A 21,007-nucleotide genomic window follows, 5' to 3' on the forward strand; every position below is an offset into this window, starting at 1 on the left:
ATTTAGAGTATATAAAAATACATTCATTTTATTTTAGAAAAAGGCAGACCAATGGATTAAGCTTATCAAACTGGTCTTTAGGAGTCACGGAATTCACAGGAAACTGGAGGCCAGGTGCCTGCCTCTGTCTCTGCCAATAGGTCCAAGTCCCGGCAAGGATGTGAGAGCAGGGAGGTTAGCTACAGAGGCCATTCATATAAATGTCCAGAGAACCAATACCTGGGAAGTAGATGAAACTCTCTGGGGCTGTACATGAGAGTGGTGGATGAGGAAAACCACTCTCGCATTTCTCATTTCTTGTTCGTTAATTTCACTGCTGGGAGGCGACCCTCCTTCCCTAATCTTTCAACCCAGAGAGTATGATTCTCCTCCAGCCCAACCCTGCTCCACCCCCCTCTCCATGGTTTCCATTCCTGCCCTGGTGGCATCTTTTCTTCCTGTTCCCGGGCCAGAATGTGCTGGAGTCAGGGCCTGTGTCCAACAAGAGGGATTGGAGGCCAAGTGAAGTTGAGTCCAGGCAGTGACTGTAGTGGTTTGCGACTGAATTCTTGCTTCTTGTCCTGATCTCTTTACCTAAAGAGACAGGAGGAACTGCTTTGAATTACCCTTCATCCTCAATCCCATTTGTCACCCAGTTGAGTTCAAGTTCCTCAAGGCTGAAAGAAATGGGACTCCTGGTCCTCCAGGCTCCCCTCCTCATCCCCATCTTGCCACACAGGATTTGGGCGGATGTGCAAAAAAGCGCAGAATCAGATGACAAGGGAGAGAGAGAGAGAGAGAGCATCTCAACCAGTCTTACCTCGTAGGTCCCGGAACTGCAACTTTCCTGGGGGGCTGCAGATTGCTGCGAGTGGCACCAGAGATAGCAAGATTTGATCGCTGGGAAACAGGAACTAGAAGGGGGTTAATAGAAGAAATGAATTTGAGGGCCTCCCTGGTGGCACAAGAGTTTAGATGCAACCTGTGGGGCTGTCTGCAGCCACTGCAGCATGAGTTGGATTCCGGGCCAGCCAGGGAGCAATCCACATGGCGCAGCAGACCTCTCCTGACTCGTCCGCTGCTCCCTTCAGCAGTGTACTTTGGTCAATCTGCCTGTTCTGTTCCCCACTCTGTCTCTGGTGAATCCTCTCACTAACCCCCACCCGTGCCTCTGGCCTGTACCCCAGCTCTTGTATGCATAAATAAATAAATCTTTAAAAAAAAATAAATGAATTTGAAGCAAGTTTGAGTAATATTTTGAAAAAGATATACGGGATGAATGCAGAGTGATTCTGGGGTCAGTGCCCTTCCCTCATACCCAAGGTGAAAAACATCAGGTATTTGAAAACCAAGGAACAAACTCTGCCCAGGCCACATGGTCTCTTTAACTCAGTCTCCCCATCTTCAAATGGGATTGAAATGAAGATGGAGTAAAGCATGGTTGTTAACAGCTCTGGAAGAGTGAGGTCAAGCCAGGCAAGGGTAGGTATTCTTCCTCCTGACTTCTTACTCTGAAGTCCATGCTTCCTCACCTCTGTGCCCTGCAGCACTTGGTCTTGGGAGTCCTTTCCAAGTTGGTAGAGAATCTGGAGGTAGAGCCACTTTGCTGGGTGGTACAGTTCGGCTGGTGAGTGGCATTCTGCTGGCTGGCCTGGGGATGGCCGAGGGAAGAGGGAGCCGACTGGATGGTTTAGCTGCTGCCCCCTGTGGTCGGGACAGGCGCTGAGAGGTGCTGGTAGAAGACTGTGGGGCCGTGACTGGTCTGATAGGGACAGAGGGACCTGGTGGAAAGAAGTGGAGGGATTTTAGGGTGAATTCCACATCCTCCCTACTTCCATTCATCCACAGCTCCACTCCCCAGATTTTCTCACTTGTTGTCGCTCTTGCACTAGGCCCAGCTTTCCCCCGGAGTGGAGGGGTTGATCGCAGTGGAGGGGTTGATCGGATTGGGGGAGTTGATCGGACTGGAGGAGTTGATCGGATTGGAGGAGTTGATCGGGCAAGAGAAGAAGATACTGGGCTCTTGGATGTGGGGAACATATTGCAAGTGGGCGACTCCTGAAACACAAAGAGGGGGGGAAAGCCTAAAATGGAGCAAGAATCTGTTCTGCTGGCTGATGAAGGGATAGAGATGGAGAGTTGCCTAGCTCCCAGGAAGGAAGGGTAGAACTTAGCTGCTAACATCATCACCAATACCATTTATTGAGAGCTTATCAGACATTACAGAGCTTATGCACAGGTATTGTGGTAACTGCTGTGCTAATGGCATTGCACTGAATTTCGACAATTCTATCTTACTATATCCTCATTTTGCCAGCAAGGGCACGGCTCTGTGCCTGTGCCCTGCTGTGCACTGTATCTGGGGGCACACTTCCAACCCCACCCTTAGAACTCACCCTCTTCACACTGGAGGGCTTCTTTCCAGATGTTGTCCGAAGAGCTCTGACTGACCCCTTCCTATCGCTGCTCCGGACTCGGGGTGTCAGGCTGCTTGGGGAAGGGGTACTCCGAGCCAAAGAACTCACAGTAGGCAGCAGATCACGAACAGGACTGTCCTTCAGCACAAAGGTCTCCCTGCGAGGGCTGGGCTTCACCCTACGCGGCCCCAGGCCCTCACTCACACTCTCCCGCTCCTGTAGGGCACACTGTTCCAGCTGCGCTGCCAGCCGGTTGGCCTCATCCAGGATCTCCTCCAGTTTCTCTGGGCTTAGGGGACCTAAGCTGAGCCTCAGACCCTGAGGGGTGGGGGTTCCGGCATTCGGGTCACTTCGGTGGGAGAGGCCTCGGCGGAGGGGCTTTTCTGGGGTCGCCAGCACTGCTATGTCTTCCTCCTCACGGCTGAGACAGAAAACAAACCGGCACCATGCTCACACAGAATAAAGCAGGAGATGGCAAGAGGCTTCAAAAGCCCAGCAACAGCGCGAGGGACATAACCCCAAGCCCTGATGTCCATGCTGGTGGGGAGATCTGGCTTCCAGAGGGGGTGACACTGGTTCCATGAGGCCTAATAAGGCCTTCAGCAATTACTGACATTGGAAATTATGCCAGGATGAAGATGCAGCCAATCCACTTACCCTTGTTCTTAACACCCTGAAATCTCCTTCCAGCTTCTCCCCTCCCCCAGTAATGTTATAAAGACCCAACCAACCAAGCATCCAGCAGCCCCAGAGCACCCACCTTTGCTAAACTACCAACCCAGACGCCAGAGGCCAGAAACTCAGCAGTAAGCGGCTAGAAACAGGCATTGTTGCAGGAAAGAGGATAAAGAGGGTGGTACCTGTCAGAGGGGGACAGTCCTCCAAAGTCCAAGGTCTCATCCACAATAAACTTGACATCTGCAGGGGAGGAAAGAGTAAGAGGCAGACAGGGACCCGTAACAGTTTGCAATCGCAGGGCCTCATTTCCCCCTCCGGGGTTGCCTTACCTCCCCCCAAATCTTCCATGTTCCAGCCAGCAGGAGCAGCAGTCCGTCTAGTCTTGGGCTGCAGAGGAAACACATTTGCTCAGGTCTCTTCCCTGCCCAGGGCTCCCCGCGAGACTCAGGGGCTGGGGGTCCAGCTGGTGGAAAAGCTAGAAGCACCTGCCCCTGGAACTCCCCCTCTACCTCAGGTGAGGCATGCAGACGCCCCCGCACCCCCACCCCTCTGGGCAGAATGCACCCCCGGCCCCCTCGGCCCGGCCTCTCCCAGTGGGGCGGCGAGCACGTCCAGTCTTCTCCGCCGGCACCACCCCCGGTCCGTCCTCTCCCAAGCCACCGTCCCGCTCCCCGCGCACCACACCCACGCCACACCCCCGGCCCACCCTCGGCTTCCACCTCCCGCCGCCCCTCACCTCCCGCGGAAGGTGCTTTGCTCCCACAATGCAGCCCGGGAACCAGCTCTGAGGGGGCGGGGCTCCTTTCGAATCTCTCAGGCCCCGCCCACTCCCACAACAGGCGCGCGGTGATTGGCGCAGCCCAGCAGATTCTCCGCCCTCAGGGGGCGGGGCGACGCGGCCGGCCGGCCGGAAGTCCTCAGGTGGGGGCCGTGTGCAGAGCGGTTCCGCGGAGATTCCATCCGGGGGGCCTGGCCGGGAGCCGCGCGCGCGCGCGTGCCGGGGAATCTTCCTGCGGAGCCTCGTCGCGAGCAGGGCGGAGCCTGGCCCGGGAGGGGCGGGGCCCCGGGCGGCGCGCGAAGAAACTGGCCAATGAGCGTGGGCCCCGCCCCCCACCTCCGCCTCCCGCGCGTGGGGCTGCCCGGGGAGCCCGCCCGGCGCCTTGCAGGGCGCACGTAGCTCGGGGACCTGCCCGGCGCCCCATCGCCGCCCACGGCCCTCACCCCTAGAAGTAACTAGACTTCTGAGAGGGAAAAAGCCACATCCTTGGACTCGCAAAATATGCAAATACTGCGTTGGCCAGATTTGCTCAGTTGTGATTTTTCCAAGTTACAGAAGCATCCAAGCATGTCTGTGATTGAAGTTCTCATAAAAGTACATCTTACGTAAAAATCAAAATCAACAAGCAACTATAAACCAGAAACACACTAGGGGGGATGGGAGGAGGGATTAGGGTCATAATAAGGAGGGGGGAAATTGTATGGGGAATATAACCAAGATGGAAATGCATACGTTGTGCAAAAATGAAAAATGATGTAAAAAAAATAAAATGAAAATAAAATAAAATAAGTACATCATACATAGCTTTTTTTTTTTTTTTTTTTTTTTTACAGATTTGTTTATTTATGCATACAAGAACTGGGATACAGGCCAGAGGTGTGGAGGGCAAGAGGATTCACCAGAGACAGAGTGGGGAACAGAACAGGCAGAGCAACTGAAATACACTGCTGAGGGGAGCAGCAGGCGAGTCAGGAGAGGTCTGCTTCGCCATGTGGGTCTCCCCTCTGGCTGGGGATCGAACTCGTGCTGCAGTGGCTGCTGATAACTTCATAGTTTGTGTCTTGACCCCATGCGCCGCCAGAGTTACATAGCTTTTTAAAGCAAGAATATTTGGAACCTGAGGCAACCGAGGTGTAACGAAATCGAGGGGGTGTTCAGATGGATTTGGGTTCAGATGTAACCGCCACTCCTCAGTTTACAAGCTAGGCAGACTTGAATCTATTTGACCTCTCATCCATGAAGCAAGGATTGTGATGGTCATAGTTATATGGTTAGGAGGATAATTATGAACATCAAGTATTATACTGTGTGCCTTAGGGGTTTTGAGGGGGTGTTGTAACTAGTAGCCTCTAAAGCTGTGTTTGTAAAATGCTTAAGCCTGCTTATTAGGGATTTCTCTGTTGTTTCCAAATGCTGCCTCTGGATAGGCTGGGCGGCCAGTTAACAGGGCTTCTAAGAAATCCCGTGAAATTTTAAAGTTAAAAGATTAGCTGAAGACCTTTCCTGATCCTTAGAGCCTGAGCTTTTAGTCTTCACAGTTTATGACCATTATTTGGGCCATTTGTAGACTCTTTGTTTGCTTCCCAGTTCACTGTGAGGCTGAGGTGGTGAGGTTTGTGGGAGTGAAAGAAATGTTACTGTAATAAATGCCACAGGAAGCAAAGGAGCCTTGGAATTTAGTGGGGGTGATAACAGGAAGAATGAGGAGGCCCAAAACTTGCAACCTATGTCAAGAATCAAGAGGAGTGCCTCTCTTTTTCCATAGGCTTGCTGGAAAAGTGGAATGTCAGTTGGATTTAGGTTCTGTGGAGGTGGGGAAGGTAGAGCCAGTAGCTTACCTCTGTCTAGGCAGGTAGTGGCAAAGTGGAGATCAGAGGGGAAGAAACTATTAACTGTGTTCCTTCTTCCCCTGGGAGCAGCCTGGGTAGGGAATGCTGCACTTCATTTTTCACCCACCTTTAGATGACCAGGGAAGGAATTTTAGCATATTAGAAGTTCGTTTCTTCTAAGGAAAATTATCTCTAATTTTCTGTCATCAGTTTCTGATTCTGAAAGCTGTTGTAATACCAGAAAGAAAAAGGAAAACAAACAAACAAAAAAAAGGAATGACTTTCTCCTCTGTTAGAATGACAACAGCCAGAGATATAGATTTCAGGCACAAGAATTGCTCATGTAATATAAGACCACTAGTTTGAGAAATATTTGTTTCCCTCACTGCCCAACGCTGAGATGATATTTATGAACAGGTGTTTAAGATCTGAGATAAATAATGAATAGGTGAATGAACAAAGAAATTACACTCCCTCCCAGACTCATGGAAGGCTCAGAATGTTCTCCATAGTGTTGGGTGCACAAATGGAAAACATGAAGGAATCTGCTGTTACCAGTGATTTCAGTGTTTATGTGCCCTGCTCTCTGTATCTCTGGATGGATGTATATGTTGGGCTGGAAAACCCAGAGAGGAAGAGAGCAAGTTGTCTTCAGTGTGGAGCGGTATGGAGCTCAGCTGTCACAGGCTGCCTGGGGAAAATGTTAGAAACCCGTGTAGGAAGAGAATGTAAGTAGAGGAAGGGAGAGAGGAGACCACAGGTCCTGAGGTCTTGTACAGTCTGGCTAAAGAATTTTGACTTTCTAAATGGGTTTTCCATGTAGAAAGGCTAAAAAAGAAATAGACGTTTATGCATCAGGGATTCACACATTTATTTAAATTAGTCCAAACCAGATGCTGCGCTGGAGCTCCTTAAGAACACCATCTCACTACAGTCAGGCGTCCTGGAGGCACAGGAGAGAGAGGGCTGTTGTGGCTGTCACAGAAAACAAGCAGGGCACCTCCAGGATACTGAGGCAACCCCTCCCTGTGGTCTCTGGGCCTCTATCTGGAGATCCCTATTTACTCTGTTTCCCTGCCAGACACTGGCTGGGAGAAAAGTAAGAGGGCAGCACTATCAAAACTAATGGCAATGCAACAGAATATCAACACAGGAGCAGGGATGGGGGGAGAACTGTCTTGGCAAGCCAACTGCAGAGAGATCTCCTGAGAAGTCTGTGCTTTTAATGGGTCCCTTGGGGTTTTCATTTGCTATATATGAATAATAGCCTTAAATAAATGGCTTCTGGAATCAAATTCATTCTCAACTTTTATCAGCCGGCAGCTGCAAGCAGGAGGAGACACTGGGAACCAATTCTCTTTCATTCTTTCATGAACTTCTTTTTTCCTCTCTCCTGTCGGTTTGCATACAATATTTCTACTAAATGATTTGGAATCTGAAGGAAATATCACATTCTGAGATGACCCTTGCCAGTAATGTTATGCTTGGACCACATAGCAAAATGTTTAATTATTACTGGCATTTAGTAATGATGGTGGCTTTCTTCACTTGGAAGGAAAGGAATCCATAAACTTCAAAGAAAAAATTAAAAAGCTAACGAATCTGCTTCTCCCCATGCTTATGATACTGAGTTAAAATCCCTCACTTAAAGGAAGAGCTTCCTCTCTGCTTTTGCATGCTGCCCCAGGAGGTGGCGCTAACCTTCCCCCATTCTCCTTTTCTGATTGTCCCCATGATGCCTTTTTAAAAAATATTTATTTATGCATACAAGAACTGGGATACAAGCCAGAGATGGGGGTTGAGAGGATTCCCCAGAGACACAGTGGGGAGCAGAACAAGCAGACTGACTGAAATACACTGCTAAGGGGAACAGCAGGTGAGACAGGAGAGGTCTGCTGCGCCATGTGGGTAGCTCCCTGGCCAGGGATCGAACTCGTGTTGTAGAGGCTGCGGATAGGTTCACACTGCTGTGCTTAACCCCTTGCGCCACCAGGGAAGCCCCGCCTGATGCCTTTTCTTCTTTTTTTTTTTTTCCTAAAAGATTTATTTATTTATACATACAAGAGCTGGGGTGCAGGCCAGAGATGTGGGGGATGAGAGGATTCACCAGAGACAGAGTAGGGATCATAACAGGCAGATTAACTGATATACAATTCTGAGGGGAGCAACGGCGGGCGAGTCAGGAGAGGTCTGCTGCGCCTTTTCGGGGATCCAACTCATGCTGCAGTGGCTGTGGATAGCTTTATAGGGTGTGTCTTAACCCCTTACACCACCAGGGAGGCCTCTGATGCCTTTTCATACAGTACCTGCCCACCTCCCTGCTGCAGAACCCCCTTCCAATTACATGGCTGGTATCCCTCTTCTTCACAGGACCATTGGGTTTAATTCTTAATCACCCACTTGAAAAGTACAGCTAGACAGAGGATGTGACAAAAGTAGACTTCATCTGTGGTAGATTCCCACCACAGGGGTGGGAAAGGACTTACGAAAAGGACTGGTTAAAAGAAATGTGATGACCAGTGTGACTGAAAGGCTCAGGCATACACCTGTGTCCCAGATGCAGCAACACTGGTCATACACATGAAAGACTCCACGGGACACTCTGTCCTCTTTCCTTACCTTCCTCAGCGTTGCCTGTGTTCACTCAGGAAGCCTCACTGAGGAGCTGCAAGAATGCAGACATTTCTCAATGTTAATATCAGACCTTTCTAAGATGCTTGCTTATGGAGCACGGGGAAAGGATAGTCTATCCCAGGGTTTCAGGAGTCTCTGGGCTAATTAGGAATGGCTACATAAGGGAGAATAGAACATGTGGTGCCCATTCATTCCTTAGTGGCGCTATATGCGTTTAGAGAGTGCCGGCAGAGTATCAGAAACTGGGCTGGACACTGGGTGGACAAAGGCGAATGACAATGTCCCTGCACCCCCAGTACTCATAGTTTGATGGGGAAACAGATCGGTATAGAATCAACTCTAAAGCAGTGTGCTAGATGCAGTGATGGAGATCTGAACACAGTGACAGGAATGGATGAGTGAACGAATCACTTAAAAGAGGTAGAGACTGTTCCTTTTAAATAGGCAAGAGGAGAAAGTAAAATAAAAGCCCAACAAGCAGTTGTAGTTTTCCTGGACCCAGAAGATTGTCCAGTTGAAAGAACAACCGTGTGAGGACCGGGAGATGTGGGCTCTTCCCACCATAGTGCTCAGTGAGTCCTCGACCAAAACTGGGAACTTGGGTGAACCCATGACCTCCCTATGCTTCCCGTTAGTCCTTTGCAAATGGAAATAAGAATCCTTCCTGTGTTACAGAATTGGATGGAGAGAAACAAGATAGTGTATAATAAAAACAGCTCCTCAAGCTAACCAAGCCCTGCTCCATCAGAGCTCGTCTGACATTTCAACCTGTGGAGGAAGAGACGATCGTGGCTTAAATTCTCCTGCCCTTACCTTTCACATCTACCCGACAGTCCACAGATGCCTCCCCGAGGGGGTTAACTGCCTTGCAGGTGTAGATGCCTCCGTCCAAGGGACTAGGCTTGCGGATTTCTAGGGAGCAGATTCCCAGCTGAGTGAGGGCTCTGTACTTGGGGTTGCCTTGAATATCTACCTTGTTCTTCAGCCAGATGATCTTCGGCTGGAAGATAAAGATGTGAGGGGGCAACAAGGTTGGCAAGAACCAGTTGTTCTTCCTGTGCTCAGTCTTTGGACCTCTGCCTGCAGCCAGAGCAGCAGGAGGAGTAGAGAGCTTTAGAATAGATGGTTCAGGGATCTAGAAGTGACAGCAGCCTTCTGGGAAGACCCCCAGCTTCCTCTTTCAGTCCCTTCAATGATTTCCCAAGCTCCTTCTCTTGGTGGAAACAAGCACCCAAACCTTACCTCATTCAGCAAGTATCCCTGGTTAGAAAAAAGGTGATAACTTCTGTCCTACAAACGTTAGCAGCCCCTTCATGGATCCTAAGTACTGGGCAGCAAGATCTCTTCTTGTTTTTATGTATAGTTGAATCATTCGAAGTCTGTCCCCCCTGTTGGCTCAGAAGTCACTGCTGTCCCCTCTGACTATAAAAGTAGTTTCTGGAGTGGGCTTATTGATATTCTCGTTCTGAGGTGTTATCCCCGGGTAATCTGACTTAGGTAGCATGACACAAAAGGTACTTGGTAAAGGTGATTTAGGCCACGTATGGCGGGCAGTGATTAGATTGTAAACAGACAGTCTTGCTCAGGACTGTGGCCAGTCAGAGAAGGTGTGGGGTAAATAAGGAGACGTCAGAGGGACTCCATCACCCCTGCAAAGGGAATTTATGGCCAGTTGCTGATGGCTTATAGGTGAGGAGTAAACACAAAAAGGAAAACATCGGCTTGCCTGGGACTTGGGGTACCTGACTGTCCCTACACATCCTGCTGTAGAAAGGCAATGAATGTGCGGGGAATAAGTGGCTGGTTAGCATGCTCTTCCACACAGCGGCCTGAGCAGGAGCGGGAAGCACAGACGGCGCTCTGCAGAGCTCCCCACTCACCTTGGGCGAGGCGCGGACGCAGCAGAAGAGCTGGGTGTCATAGCCAGTGATTGCCGTGCAGTCTGCCAGAGGCTGAGTGAACTGTGGCGCTTCAGAGAAATCTCGGTGGGCAAACCCTTCAGTCTTGTAAACAGTAACTGAGGGGATCAAGAAAGGCTGTGATCTAGTGCTTGTGATCCCACCCTCTCCAATTTATGCATCTTCTGTGGTTCCCAGCTCAGGGCCTCCGGGCCTTACCTGCTTTCTGGATGTGGGCCAGGTCGGCCGTGATGGGGGCCGTCTCGCTGAGCCCACACTGGTTCTCAGCAAAGACTCGAAAGGCGTAGGAATTGCCGACGATGAGGTTGGACACGATGCAGCTGGTGCGGTGGTAGCACTCCAGCACCGTGAACCACAGCTTCGGGGCCCAAGGAGATGCCGTGAATGAGACACCCGCTTTGTGAACTCCCTCCACAAACTCACTCCAGTGCATCACACAGTGCTCCCAGAGTCCCACTCCAAAGACACAATTCTGCCCTCTCTCCACCTAGCTCACCCCAGATTTCATATCAGCCTTCTGCACCGTGTACCCCAGAAGCGCTGCATTGCCTGTGTCTTGGGGAGGTGTCCACTCCAGGGTAGCATTGGAGCCCCAAACGTCCACCAACTTGATACTCTGAGGAGGGCCTGGCCTCTCTGAAAGGACAAAGCCTGGCAGTGGGCACCATGCAGCTCACATGGCAGAAATCACCCCAGGAGCGTCCCTTCCCCCTGTCTGTGTAGCTGCCCCGCTCTTTGCCCACCTTAGAGCCACACTCCTGGCTTGGCCAGTCCAGCTTTCCCAGCTCTTCTGAGATGGCTCATTTCAGCCTGAAGAGGGCCCCCCTGAGGACCTCCCCACCCACCACCCCCCATCATACCGATGACCAGGATGTCAATGGTGGCAGTGGCCTCCAGCCCGCCCAGCTGCACACTGAGCTGGTAGCGCCCAGAGTCAGCCCGCTGGGCCTCTCGGATGAAAAGGATGGAGTCCCGCTCCCCGGTCCGCACGCTCACACGACTGGCATCCAAGGCACAGCCGTCATGCGTCCAGGTGGCTCGTGGTTTGGGTTTGCCCTAGAAGTGGGGATGAAGCTGTGAGCAATCCCAAGAGGCCCCTTGACCCTCCCTGCTGCCATAGGGGTCAGATCCACCCCAGGTTCACAGGGGGACTTGACTCACAGCTGCAATTTCCGAGAGCAAGTCCCAGGGGAATTCCTTTAGCAGAAACAGGCTGAGGGTCATGGGGAAAGGGGGGGTGTCCGAGTTTCCCACTGTCTGAGGGGTTAGATCAGGCACCCCCAGGGAAGTTGGGACTAATAGCCACGTAGTTTCCCAAGGGCGCTCAGGGTGGAGACCTCCCAGATCCAAAGTGACTGAGGCCGTGGGTCAGCCTCACCTCGTCGCCTGCGGCACATCCAGTCTGACCCAAACCCTCCCTCAGGAATGCAGATGGAAGGGTCATTGGTCTCAGACTTCTGACATGCCCCCCAAGACACTTGCCCCCCGCTAGCTGGTCTCCTGGTTTCTGTTTCCAAATCAAACCCTGGCACCAGCTGGCATGATTACCTGGAATGGAATGAGTAGGTTCACTGTGTCCCCAACCTTCCGGATGTAGGTCTGCCTCAGGGCCCGAGGGAGACAGATCTTGGGGTGCTCTGAGTGATGAAAGAGAAACAGAGGGTGGTGAGTGAGCTCCATGTAGTGGGTAGGTGACCCAGACCTTGCTGGCGGATTAAGTCCTCTAGGGTGCGGGAAGGTGCTCGCATCATCTTGCTGGGATAAGTCTCGGGAGAGCATTAAGGTCTTGGCAGAAAGAGCACAATTGTGAGCCGGGGCTACTTCTTTTTTAAAGATTTATTTATGCATACAAGAGCTGGGGTACAGGCCAGAGGTGCGGAGGGTGAGAGGATTCACCAGAGACAGAGTGGGGAGCAGACAGGCAGACTGACTGAAACACACTGCTGAGGGGAGCGCCATGTGGGTAGCTCCCTGGCCGGCCCGGGGATTGAACTCATGTTGCAGAGGCTGCAGGCAGCTTCATATGTTGTGTCCCAACCCCATGGGCCACCAGGGAGGCGCCAGTGCTACTTCTTTTAATTTATGACTCTCAAACACTGACTTCTCATTCACAAGATTTTTTTCTGTTTGTGCACAGACCAGTCCCCTCTGTCCAGTTTGTCTTTCCAGCTCTTTTCTACATTTACCCGTAACAGCCTTGTTTTATGAAGGCCACTTGCAATGTTAATCCTGACCTCCAAGTGTCAGCTCTGCTCCCCATGCAGGGGGCAGTGGGGAGCTCTTAGTAGCGCAGCAGGCAGCACACCAGACCCCTGGGGGTGACACCCACCATCGCAGAGGGAGCTGGCAGAGGTGCTTCCTCTATGCAGTTGCCCTGCTAAGGCGCCTGCCCCTGCCCAGCGCCCTCCCAATCTGTGGAGAATCACTTTGTACGAGCGGAATCTGGGAAAGATTAGGTCCCTTGTTCACTTCCCTTGGCTCTCCCCTGCGTGTTCCAGTGGGAAGAGAGATTAGAATATGTTTATTGGCTTCCAGGGGATGCTCAGCCAGGTGCTGAGTATCAGGTTTAAAGAGGGACCAGGTGTGTTTCTCTCCTCTCCGACAAAGTGCAAATGTGCCACCTGGCTTCCCTTGGGGGCCTGGCTGACCCCACACCATTTCCTGGCCTGGGGTGGGGGGTTCTCTTTCTCAGGCAGAGATAGTCCCCAGCAGCTGGTGTCATAAGTGAAATGTGACAGCTCCCACCAAGTCCCCTGCTTCCCCTTCCACAGTTCATTCCTAGCACTTGGAAAACCTCCACCCCAGCGCACAACCATGAAATCCACAGCGGACGCCATCGAGGACTGCAAACCTCCTGGTAACATACCTTCCCCTGTAAACACATTCCTGAGCATTCACCCCCAACATAGGTATGTTTACTTATCCACTGAACTGTTTAAACATGCACATTCAAATTATGAATGGTAAAATTTAAAGAGATTCTCCTATGCTTTCCCTGCACCCCAACTCATAGATCATTGTTTAGGGACAAGAACTTCGCTCTTGACGTTCACAAATGAACATATACTCAAACGTTCAGCACCTGCTGCCCATTTTACTGGTGCTGTTTCCTATTTTGCTGTGTGACTTATAGGTTCACCCAGGCTGTGCTGTCTTAGATTCCCATCACCCCTGCCCTGACAGAAGCAGGGCCTGAGTGACATGGGTCTGCCCCCTCAGTAAGAACAGGACAGCGACGCCAGGCCCCAGGCAGCGAGTGACCCCACTCTGCTTGCTCTCTGTTCGACTCTGGCAGTTTGGGGGGCGGGGCTCGAGGAACAGAAGCGGGGTTTGTGTAATGAGTTCTTCTGCTGTGGCCATCTTGGCAGGCAACCAAAGAGTTGAGGACAGGCGGATATGACTTAAGGGGGTTTTGAAAAAAAGAGGGTGGCAATTGAAAAGGAGGGTCAGAACCTCATCTTGTCGGGCTTGGTTCCCCAGTGTTGGGTGGGGAAATAGCTGTTCGCTCTGGCTGGGGAGAGGGCTGGAGAGAAGCCAGCTCTGCTGTCCTGTGTGCTGCCTATAGAAATGCCTGTCTGAGTCATGCAGGACCCAGGCGGGGGAAGCCTGGCAGAAAAGGCCTGAGGGAGGGAGACAGGCTTGCTGGAACTCTCAGGGCTGAGTGTGGAGTTGTGCTGGTGGTGCAAGGACTCCCAGCCCTTCCCCCGCCTCCTCCCACATCCAGGAAGGCATGCTCGGCTGCCCCTGGAGGGCAGAGGGACACACTCAAGGACTGAGAAGGCCAAGGGGAGGAAAGGACCCAGACCATCATGCCCAAGAGGGATGTGCCCCGTGAACGCTTAGATCTCTGGTAGGCAACAGGCTTGCAGGGAGAGGTGCACGCTGCTGTCTGTTCGTTCCCACCCTGTGTTTCTTTTATTTCTTAGAAATACACCTTGGAGGGCCTCCCTGGTGGCCTAGGGGTTAAGTCTCAGCACTATGAGACTATGGCCTGAGTTTGATCTCCAGCCGGGGAGCAGACCCACATGGCACAGCAGCCTCTCCTGTCTCGCCCGCTGCTCCCCTCAGCAGTGTATTTCAGTCAGTATGCCTGTTCTGCTCCCCACTCTGTCTCTGGTGAATCCTCTCACCACCCGCACCTCTGGCCTACACCCCGGTTCTTGTATGCTTTAAAAAAGAAAAACATAGGGGTACAGGTAATGATGTAAATATATATACATATATATATATATATATATATATATATATATATACTTATATGTATAAAAGAAAAACACCTTGGAAAATGCTGGCATTGCTTCACCTGAACTAAAGAAAAAAAGAAGTAGGTTTTTGTAGAACATCAGCTCAGGTGGGGGTGTTGGGAGGAGCTTGAGCAGATGGGCCCCAAGATCCCTGAAGGGGCGCAGTGGGGCAGAGAGACAAGAGATGAGGGGAAAGGCTGAGGGCAGCAAGGTGGTCTCTTCTTCCCGAGAGGCCTCTTGGGCCAGGTCTCTGCTTATAACTGGGATTCCCTGACACGATGATGAATCAACACCGGACAGACTTAAGTTACTAGAACGTTCCGACTCCCCGAGGATTAGTAGGCGAGAACGCTGCTCTCAGCAGCTCCAGGCCTCATGGGGATGGCCGAAGATGGACTTGAGGCCAAAGCTGCTGACAAAGTGCTGGAGGTGGCAGAAGAGTGTTTGACAGCCCCAGGTGCCCGGGCGGCAGCAGGGCTCCCATCTTTCCCAGCTCCACCCAGAGTTCCTGAGCACACAAGGGCATCTGACCCGTTGCTAAGATCGTTAATAGAAGGGCTTACTTGGGGCACATCTTTTCACACATCCACAGTGAGGTGTTAATTGTGCTGACCTTGGGGAGACATGGCTCTCCCTGATGCCCAAGGTCTTTCCCCCCCTCAGATGCCAGGAGGATGCCAACCAAAGACAAGCCCGAGGCAGAATCGAGGTTTTTAAGACCAAGTTTGAGACAGTCACCGTTTGGCCTTCTCCCTTCACAGAGTCTTAGAGGAAAAGGCATTTTGAAAAGTGCTTTGAGAGTCATGATTTCTGAACCGTGTTGCTCTCAGCACTGCATTGCTCTCAGACAGCGTGCTAATTCTTTCTAAAATCAGTGGAGATTTCCTAAGTCCAAAAATCGCATCTCCTCCTGATCGGAAAGTTTCTCCTAATTCTGGCGCAATTTTGTTCCGCTGAAGTCTACGCCCATTTCTGTCTCCTCTTCTCATGTGAAATAATTGTTCCTGTTCTCTTGAAATTTCCTTTCCCATGATTACAATTTCCTCTAGCAATTCTCTAAGGTCTGTGCAGTTCAGACTGATATTAAGGCCTCGAGAATAAAGAAAGAAGACAGATGCTTTGACAGAGTGGAGGAGTCTGTGTGCGCGTGCGTGAGAGTACATTGTGACAGTGTATGTGTGTTAATGTTTGTGTGTGTGAGTGCATGTGTGTGAATGTTTGGGAGTATATATGCAAGTACATGTGAGTGTGTGTGAATGTACACATGTGTGCACACGGCAAGTGCCTGTGTGAATGAATGGTTGCCCCAAAGAGGGCAAATGCACCAGGCCAGCTCTGATGTTGAAAGGTAACCAGGGCCTCCCTGGTGGTGCAAGGGGTTAAGACACAACTTATGAAGGCACCCGCAGCCACTACAGCACGAATTCGATCCCGGGCCAGGGAGCTATTCACATAGTGCAACAGACCTCTCCTGTCTCTCCCGCTGCTCCCCTCAGCAGTGTATTTCAGTCAGTCTGCCTGTTCTGTTCCCCACTCTGTCTCTGGTGAATCCTCTCACCCCGTGCTCCTCTGGCCTGTACCTCACTTCTTGTATACATAAATAAATATATCTTAAAAAAAATTTTAAAAAATGTAAACAGAGGTTTCTAGGGATCCAACAATTTCCAGAGGAACATAAGCAGATGTCTAGGATGTGACCTTGGCCTTATCAGAAACCTGTCTGCAGGAGTGGGATGGAAAAGAAGTGTGGTGACCTCAGAAGCACCTTGTGAAGGACAAGAGCCTTATCTCCTGAAGACCATGAAACTAAGGTCATTAAAAAAAATGACATAGAAACGTGCTGGTTCTGGCTTGTGTTGTTCTCGACAGCACTGCAGGGCCCCTGACATTCAGGCACACTTCCTCTCCAATGGTTTTGCACTCCTGGTTTCAGCCCCTGGAGCCTATGGTCATTCTCTCGACCAATAACTACAGCCACCCTATCACCTGAATGCTAAGCTTCTCTCTCTCATCACCACCGCTATAACAGAGGTGGCTAATGGCCCAGGAAAACTTACATTATCGGGCCTCTCTGGTGGCGCAGGGGTTAAAGTCTCAGGAAAAACACAAAACTATGCTGACTTTGAGTTGATGGTTGCTAATAATGATCTGTGCTCCAGAGACACCCTGGCAATTCTCCTGGACTTTGCTGGTTCACTCAGCCTCCTGTTCTCCCGGGCAGCTATTGCACATTTTCCTTTTCTAAACCTTCTGTACTTTTTCCCTCATCCTCACTCTCAGTTTATGATCTTGCTCGTGTCTGAGGCCTGCCTATACTCTGTTCTTAACTCAGCAGCCAGAAAACCTAAAGACTAGATCATGTCAGTTCTCACTCAAAAACCTGCAGCAGGGGCCTTCTCTGTGTCTCAGCAGAAGCAGTCTCCACAGTGATCTTGCTACTTCTTGGCCAAAAGCCTATCACTCTGTCCTTCTGCTATAGACACAGTGGCCCCCATTCATAAGGCACTTCTGCCCCAGGGCCTTAGCACTTGCTGTTGTGTGCATGGGAAGCATTCCCCCAGTATATGCCCGCATTGCTCATGTATCTCTTTTAGGTTGTGCTCAAATATCACTTTATTAATGAGACCCGCACTGCATTTCCTGTTTAAAGTAGCCAACATGCCTTCTATCCCCAGCATCTTGTCTTCCTTGCTCTATTTTTCAACATAGCATTTATCGCCATCTGACAAATTATTTATTTAGTTTGTTTGTTTGTCTCTCCTTACACTAGAATATAATCTTCAGAAGGAAAGTTTTTTTAAAAAAAAGATGTATTTATTTATGCATTCAAGAGCTGGGGTGCAGGCCAGAGATGTGGGGGGTGAGAGGATTCACCAGAGACAGAGTGGGGAGCAGAACAGGCAGATCTATGGAAATACACTGCTGAGGAGAGCAGCAGGCGAGACAGGAGAGGTCTGCTGCGCCATGTGGGTAGCTCCCTGGCTGGCTGGAATCGAACTCATGCTGCAGTAGCTGCGGATTTCTTCATAGTGCTGACACTTAACCCCTTGCGCCAATAAGGAGACCCCAGAAGGAAAGTTATTTTTGCTTGTCATTTCTGTAACAGTGCCTGCCACACAATGGGCACAAAATAAATACTTGTAGAAGGAAGAAGGAAGATAAGAGAGGAAGGATTTGAATTCATGTCTTCTCTTTCCAAGCAGACAACGGATGCGAACATACTTTTTTGCAAAGTGTCACATGGAGTCCTTTCTAGTAGTGACCTCTGGCACGCTGCTGGGTTGAACCGCTGGGTGCTGGGGACTGAGGCCTGAATGTGCAGAGCGAGGGAACAGGGCGTCCTCAGGCTGCACTGTGGGGCCTGGACAGGGGCTGCAGGAACCGACTGCTCACTGCATCCCCTCCACAGCAGAGGGAACAAAGGGGTGAGGTGAGAGTCCTCCCGCTGGGTTTCGCCAAGACCAGCATTTTTGACTTAGTCTCTGAGCCTTCTGGGGAAAGAAACTGGTTTTCTGTCTCAAGACCGCCCCGGCCTACTCTATTTACAATAACTTCTGCTTGCTCTACTGCTTGTTCAGTGGCACAAGCTTGCAGACTCTGCCTTTGTTATGCAATTTCTGACAAACCAGCCTCTTACACCGGGTTGATAAGAGGCAAGGAACTTCCCCTACACAGCCCTGCATGCGGGTGTAAATGTTTTCACCCCTGATTTGGAAATACCATCTATTCACTTCTTGATCTGGCCTCCTCCGGGGCACACTGTATTGTCTCCACAATCCTTTCAACTGCCTCACTAGGAGAGATAGTTAATCTCCATTTTGCAGAGAGGAAATGGAAACTGAGCAGTTGGCGACTTGTCAGTGATCCCAGAGCTGCGGGGGCAGCCCTGGGGATCGAGACTAGATCATGTCTTCTCCTCCCACTGCTCCCCAACCTGGGATTCCACAGATTTCTCTTTTGTGGCCTTTGGCTCTCCTGCACTGGAGACTTCAAGGGGCTGAAACCCGGGTTCTGTGCAGGTTTCTTACATGCTCAGTGCGGCCCCGCGGGCTTCTGCCTTGCCTCTCTGTTCAGCCCAGCCGGGCACCGTGGGAGACCCCCCAGGCGAGCCACGCAGCCTCAGCCAGGGCCAGCTGGGAGTGGGCGGCAGAACTGCTGTCGGGGAAAACTGGGCCCAGAAGGGGCACCCTCCACCTCTTAGCTAGAAAATGCCTCTTTGCTGAGAGGCTCAGTGACCAGTGAGGGGGTGGGGAGCAAATGCTTCCTTTACTCAGCAGGACTCTGTGTCCATGGAACGCAGACTTTGAGAGGTGGGGTTTTCCCTTGGGAGTCGGGGGCTTGGGGGTGGGGGGTTGCCAAAGGAGAGGCAGGGTGTCCTGCCTGTTCCCCACTTAGCCTCCCACTCTAACCTTTTCCCTTCCCGCTCCTCCTCCAGCCATCCTCTCCCGCTCATTCCCTTCCCGGCTGGCATTAGCACGCCAGGTCTACCTAGCTCCTGTGACAGGTTATCTTTCAAAGGCAGCAATACCAGCAGATCATTTTTAGTCACCATAAATTGCCACAAGCACCATTCACCGACTTCTCAGCTAAAAAGCAAAACCCCAGCAGAGACACTGGGGCAGCAAGTAAGATGCATCAAAGAAGGGGTGAGGGGCTCCATCAAATACTTCTCCCCCTAAGCACCAAAACAAGGAAGTAGTTTAACTCTGCAAAAGTCTAAGGAAGCACAGTTTTAGGGGGTAGGAATTCCCTGCATGTCACCCCACCTCCCAGCACCCCACGTCCCACCCTCTCCAAGCCCATGGATCACCTTCTATGGGGCATGGGAGCTGGGGGATGGGGCAGCCGGCTCCGTGTCCAGGGGAAGCCTGGGTTCGTGCAGCATCAGCCGGGCTGGCCTCTTTCCTCTTCGGCGTGGATCCCGTGGCCGCCTCTGGACCTGTGGCTGTCTCCATGCGGGCCACCCCGAGACTGAAACCCAGGGGGAGAGCTTCACCGCCGGTGGTGAGGGATGGCTGAGCACCTGCTCCCCAACCAGGCTGCTGGGGTCCCAGCCACAGGGTTATGTAACTGGGTTAGCTTTCCCCACCCCGCTCCTCTGAGCAGAAAGGATGAAGCAGGGGAAGAGAGGGGGAGCAGACAACAGCCCAGAATAGCCACAGCAGGAGGGCGAGGTGGCCCTTGTTATCTTCGGAGAGAGATGACACCCCCTCACATGGCACTGGACAGGGAGGGGAGAGCTTGAGCTTTGAACCGCTCCCTGCAGCCACCCCCCACCCCCCCATAAAGAACCTCTGGCTTCTGTGGGGAAGATTGGGTGACATCCCGGCTCCTGACCTCCAGCTCACCCCACAGGCTGTTCAGGTCCAAAGCAAGGGGCCTCAGGATTAGCTGATTCACAGCCACACTTTAACTGCTTGCCCCTGTTCCCATATTCATAGGTGGTCCCTCTCCCCTTCCCACTTTGCTGCCCCCCCAGAAGCAGCGGGAGGCAGAAGCAGGCTCCGCTCTGGCTGTCACCAGCTAGTTGCAATACCTCAGTCTCTCTTAGGTTTGTTTCCTCATCTGTAACACGGAGATAAGGACCACCGCGGGGTGCTGTGAGGATTACAGGAGGTAATCTGTGTAAAGTGCTTAGCAGAGTGCAGCTGACTAAGTGCTCGATAAATAGAAGCTATTTTCAGGTCAGGCCAGCATTTCCCCCTTGAACTCCCTCGCCTAGGAGACAAGGTATAAATGAGATGCAGCAGCGGTGGAAGTGTAACAGGGGGGTCCCCAGGAAAGGGGGAGGTTCCAGGTTCCCTTGGGTGGTGATGGGATCTGGAGTTCCCAGTGTCTTTGGCTTTGGCCTGGGGTGGGGGTGGAGTCCACAAAGCCTGTATGGAATTAGCTTTGGGACATCCTTGTCCCCCTAACAATTCCCCCCTTTCACTTTTTGCCACCATTTCCATGGTGATGAAGATCGAATATATGGATGTTGGGATGTAGTGTCAGATGAACATTTTTACCGGGTTCCAGTGTGAAAGAAAACCAGTCCCTCCAGGTAATGTCCATTGTGGAAAGCAAAAGTCCTCCATTCCTGGAAAAACAGTTCATCAGTCCAAGCCAAAAAAAAAAAACAAAAAAACAAAAAAACATCTGGAGGCATTAGCCAAAACAAGATGGAAAAGAGCAAAATCAAAATCAAGATAAAAGCTGCCATGGTCACCTCCACTCGGGTCTCACCCACATCTGTGTCACCCAGGCCACGACCAAAAGACAAGAGTAGTTTCTTCATGTGTCTCTCGGCTCCATGCGCCTCTTCCAGGTCTCCTCCCGGCTCCATCCTGCTCCCTTCCTGTCTCCTCTGCAGCTACTTCTCCCTTGGGTGGGGCAGGGAACCTGGAACCTCCCCCTTTCCTGGGGACCCCCCTGTTACAGAAGGAGGAGTGCTAGGGACAGAGGCGGGTTCAAGTATGACTGTCGGCCACACTGCTCACTCATTAGCAGGGGGACCCTGGGCCAATCACCCACTCTCCCACTCTGAACC

General features: G+C 51.5%; 2 protein-coding genes across 2 annotated transcripts; both read right to left on the reverse strand.

Moving 5' to 3' along the window:
* Positions 1-795: 795 nt before the first annotated feature.
* Positions 796-3,914, reverse strand: PSRC1 (proline and serine rich coiled-coil 1). The gene is made up of 7 exons (XM_037500309.2): positions 3,811-3,914; positions 3,404-3,461; positions 3,257-3,314; positions 2,376-2,817; positions 1,851-2,037; positions 1,512-1,760; positions 796-893 (listed from the first exon to the last, which is right to left on the reverse strand). Exons 2-7 carry the CDS (start codon positions 3,420-3,422, stop codon positions 796-798), a joined length of 1,053 nt encoding a protein of 350 aa, XP_037356206.1. The 5' UTR covers positions 3,423-3,461; positions 3,811-3,914.
* Positions 3,915-6,542: 2,628 nt separating this feature from the next.
* On the reverse strand, positions 6,543-19,831 carry MYBPHL (myosin binding protein H like). Its single transcript, XM_037499539.1, has 10 exons — positions 19,827-19,831; positions 19,289-19,449; positions 11,783-11,871; positions 11,095-11,290; positions 10,731-10,870; positions 10,433-10,592; positions 10,196-10,332; positions 9,129-9,315; positions 8,301-8,346; positions 6,543-6,624 (listed from the first exon to the last, which is right to left on the reverse strand). The coding sequence occupies exons 2-9, from the start codon at positions 19,431-19,433 to the stop codon at positions 8,336-8,338; spliced, it is 1,065 nt and encodes a 354-aa protein (XP_037355436.1). The 5' UTR covers positions 19,434-19,449; positions 19,827-19,831; the 3' UTR covers positions 6,543-6,624; positions 8,301-8,335.
* Positions 19,832-21,007: the final 1,176 nt, after the last annotated feature.

Source organism: Talpa occidentalis, unplaced genomic scaffold (assembly GCF_014898055.3).
Source record: "Talpa occidentalis isolate TD23 unplaced genomic scaffold, MPIMG_talOcc4v2.1 talOcc4.9, whole genome shotgun sequence".
Lineage (NCBI taxonomy): Eukaryota > Metazoa > Chordata > Mammalia > Eulipotyphla > Talpidae > Talpa > Talpa occidentalis.

What these genes read in the sequence shown, in the direction of transcription:
- PSRC1 (XM_037500309.2), bottom strand. An exon ending in TAGTGCAAGAGCGACAACAA is followed by an intron (nt 1,761 to 1,850) that starts GTGAGAAAATCT and finishes TCTTTCCACCAG; the next exon opens with GTCCCTCTGTCCCTATCAGA. An exon ending in AAGTGCTGCAGGGCACAGAG is followed by an intron (nt 894 to 1,511) that starts GTGAGGAAGCAT and finishes ACCCCCTTCTAG; the next exon opens with TTCCTGTTTCCCAGCGATCA.
- MYBPHL (XM_037499539.1), bottom strand. Translation starts at nt 19,433, where the DNA reads ATGGAGACAGCCACAGGTCCAGAGGCGGCCACGGGATCCACGCCGAAG. An exon ending in GCTCCCATGCCCCATAGAAG is followed by an intron (nt 11,872 to 19,288) that starts GTGATCCATGGG and finishes TTCATCACTCAG; the next exon opens with AGCACCCCAAGATCTGTCTC. An exon ending in ACCTACTCATTCCATTCCAG is followed by an intron (nt 11,291 to 11,782) that starts GTAATCATGCCA and finishes CCCCACTTCTAG; the next exon opens with GGCAAACCCAAACCACGAGC.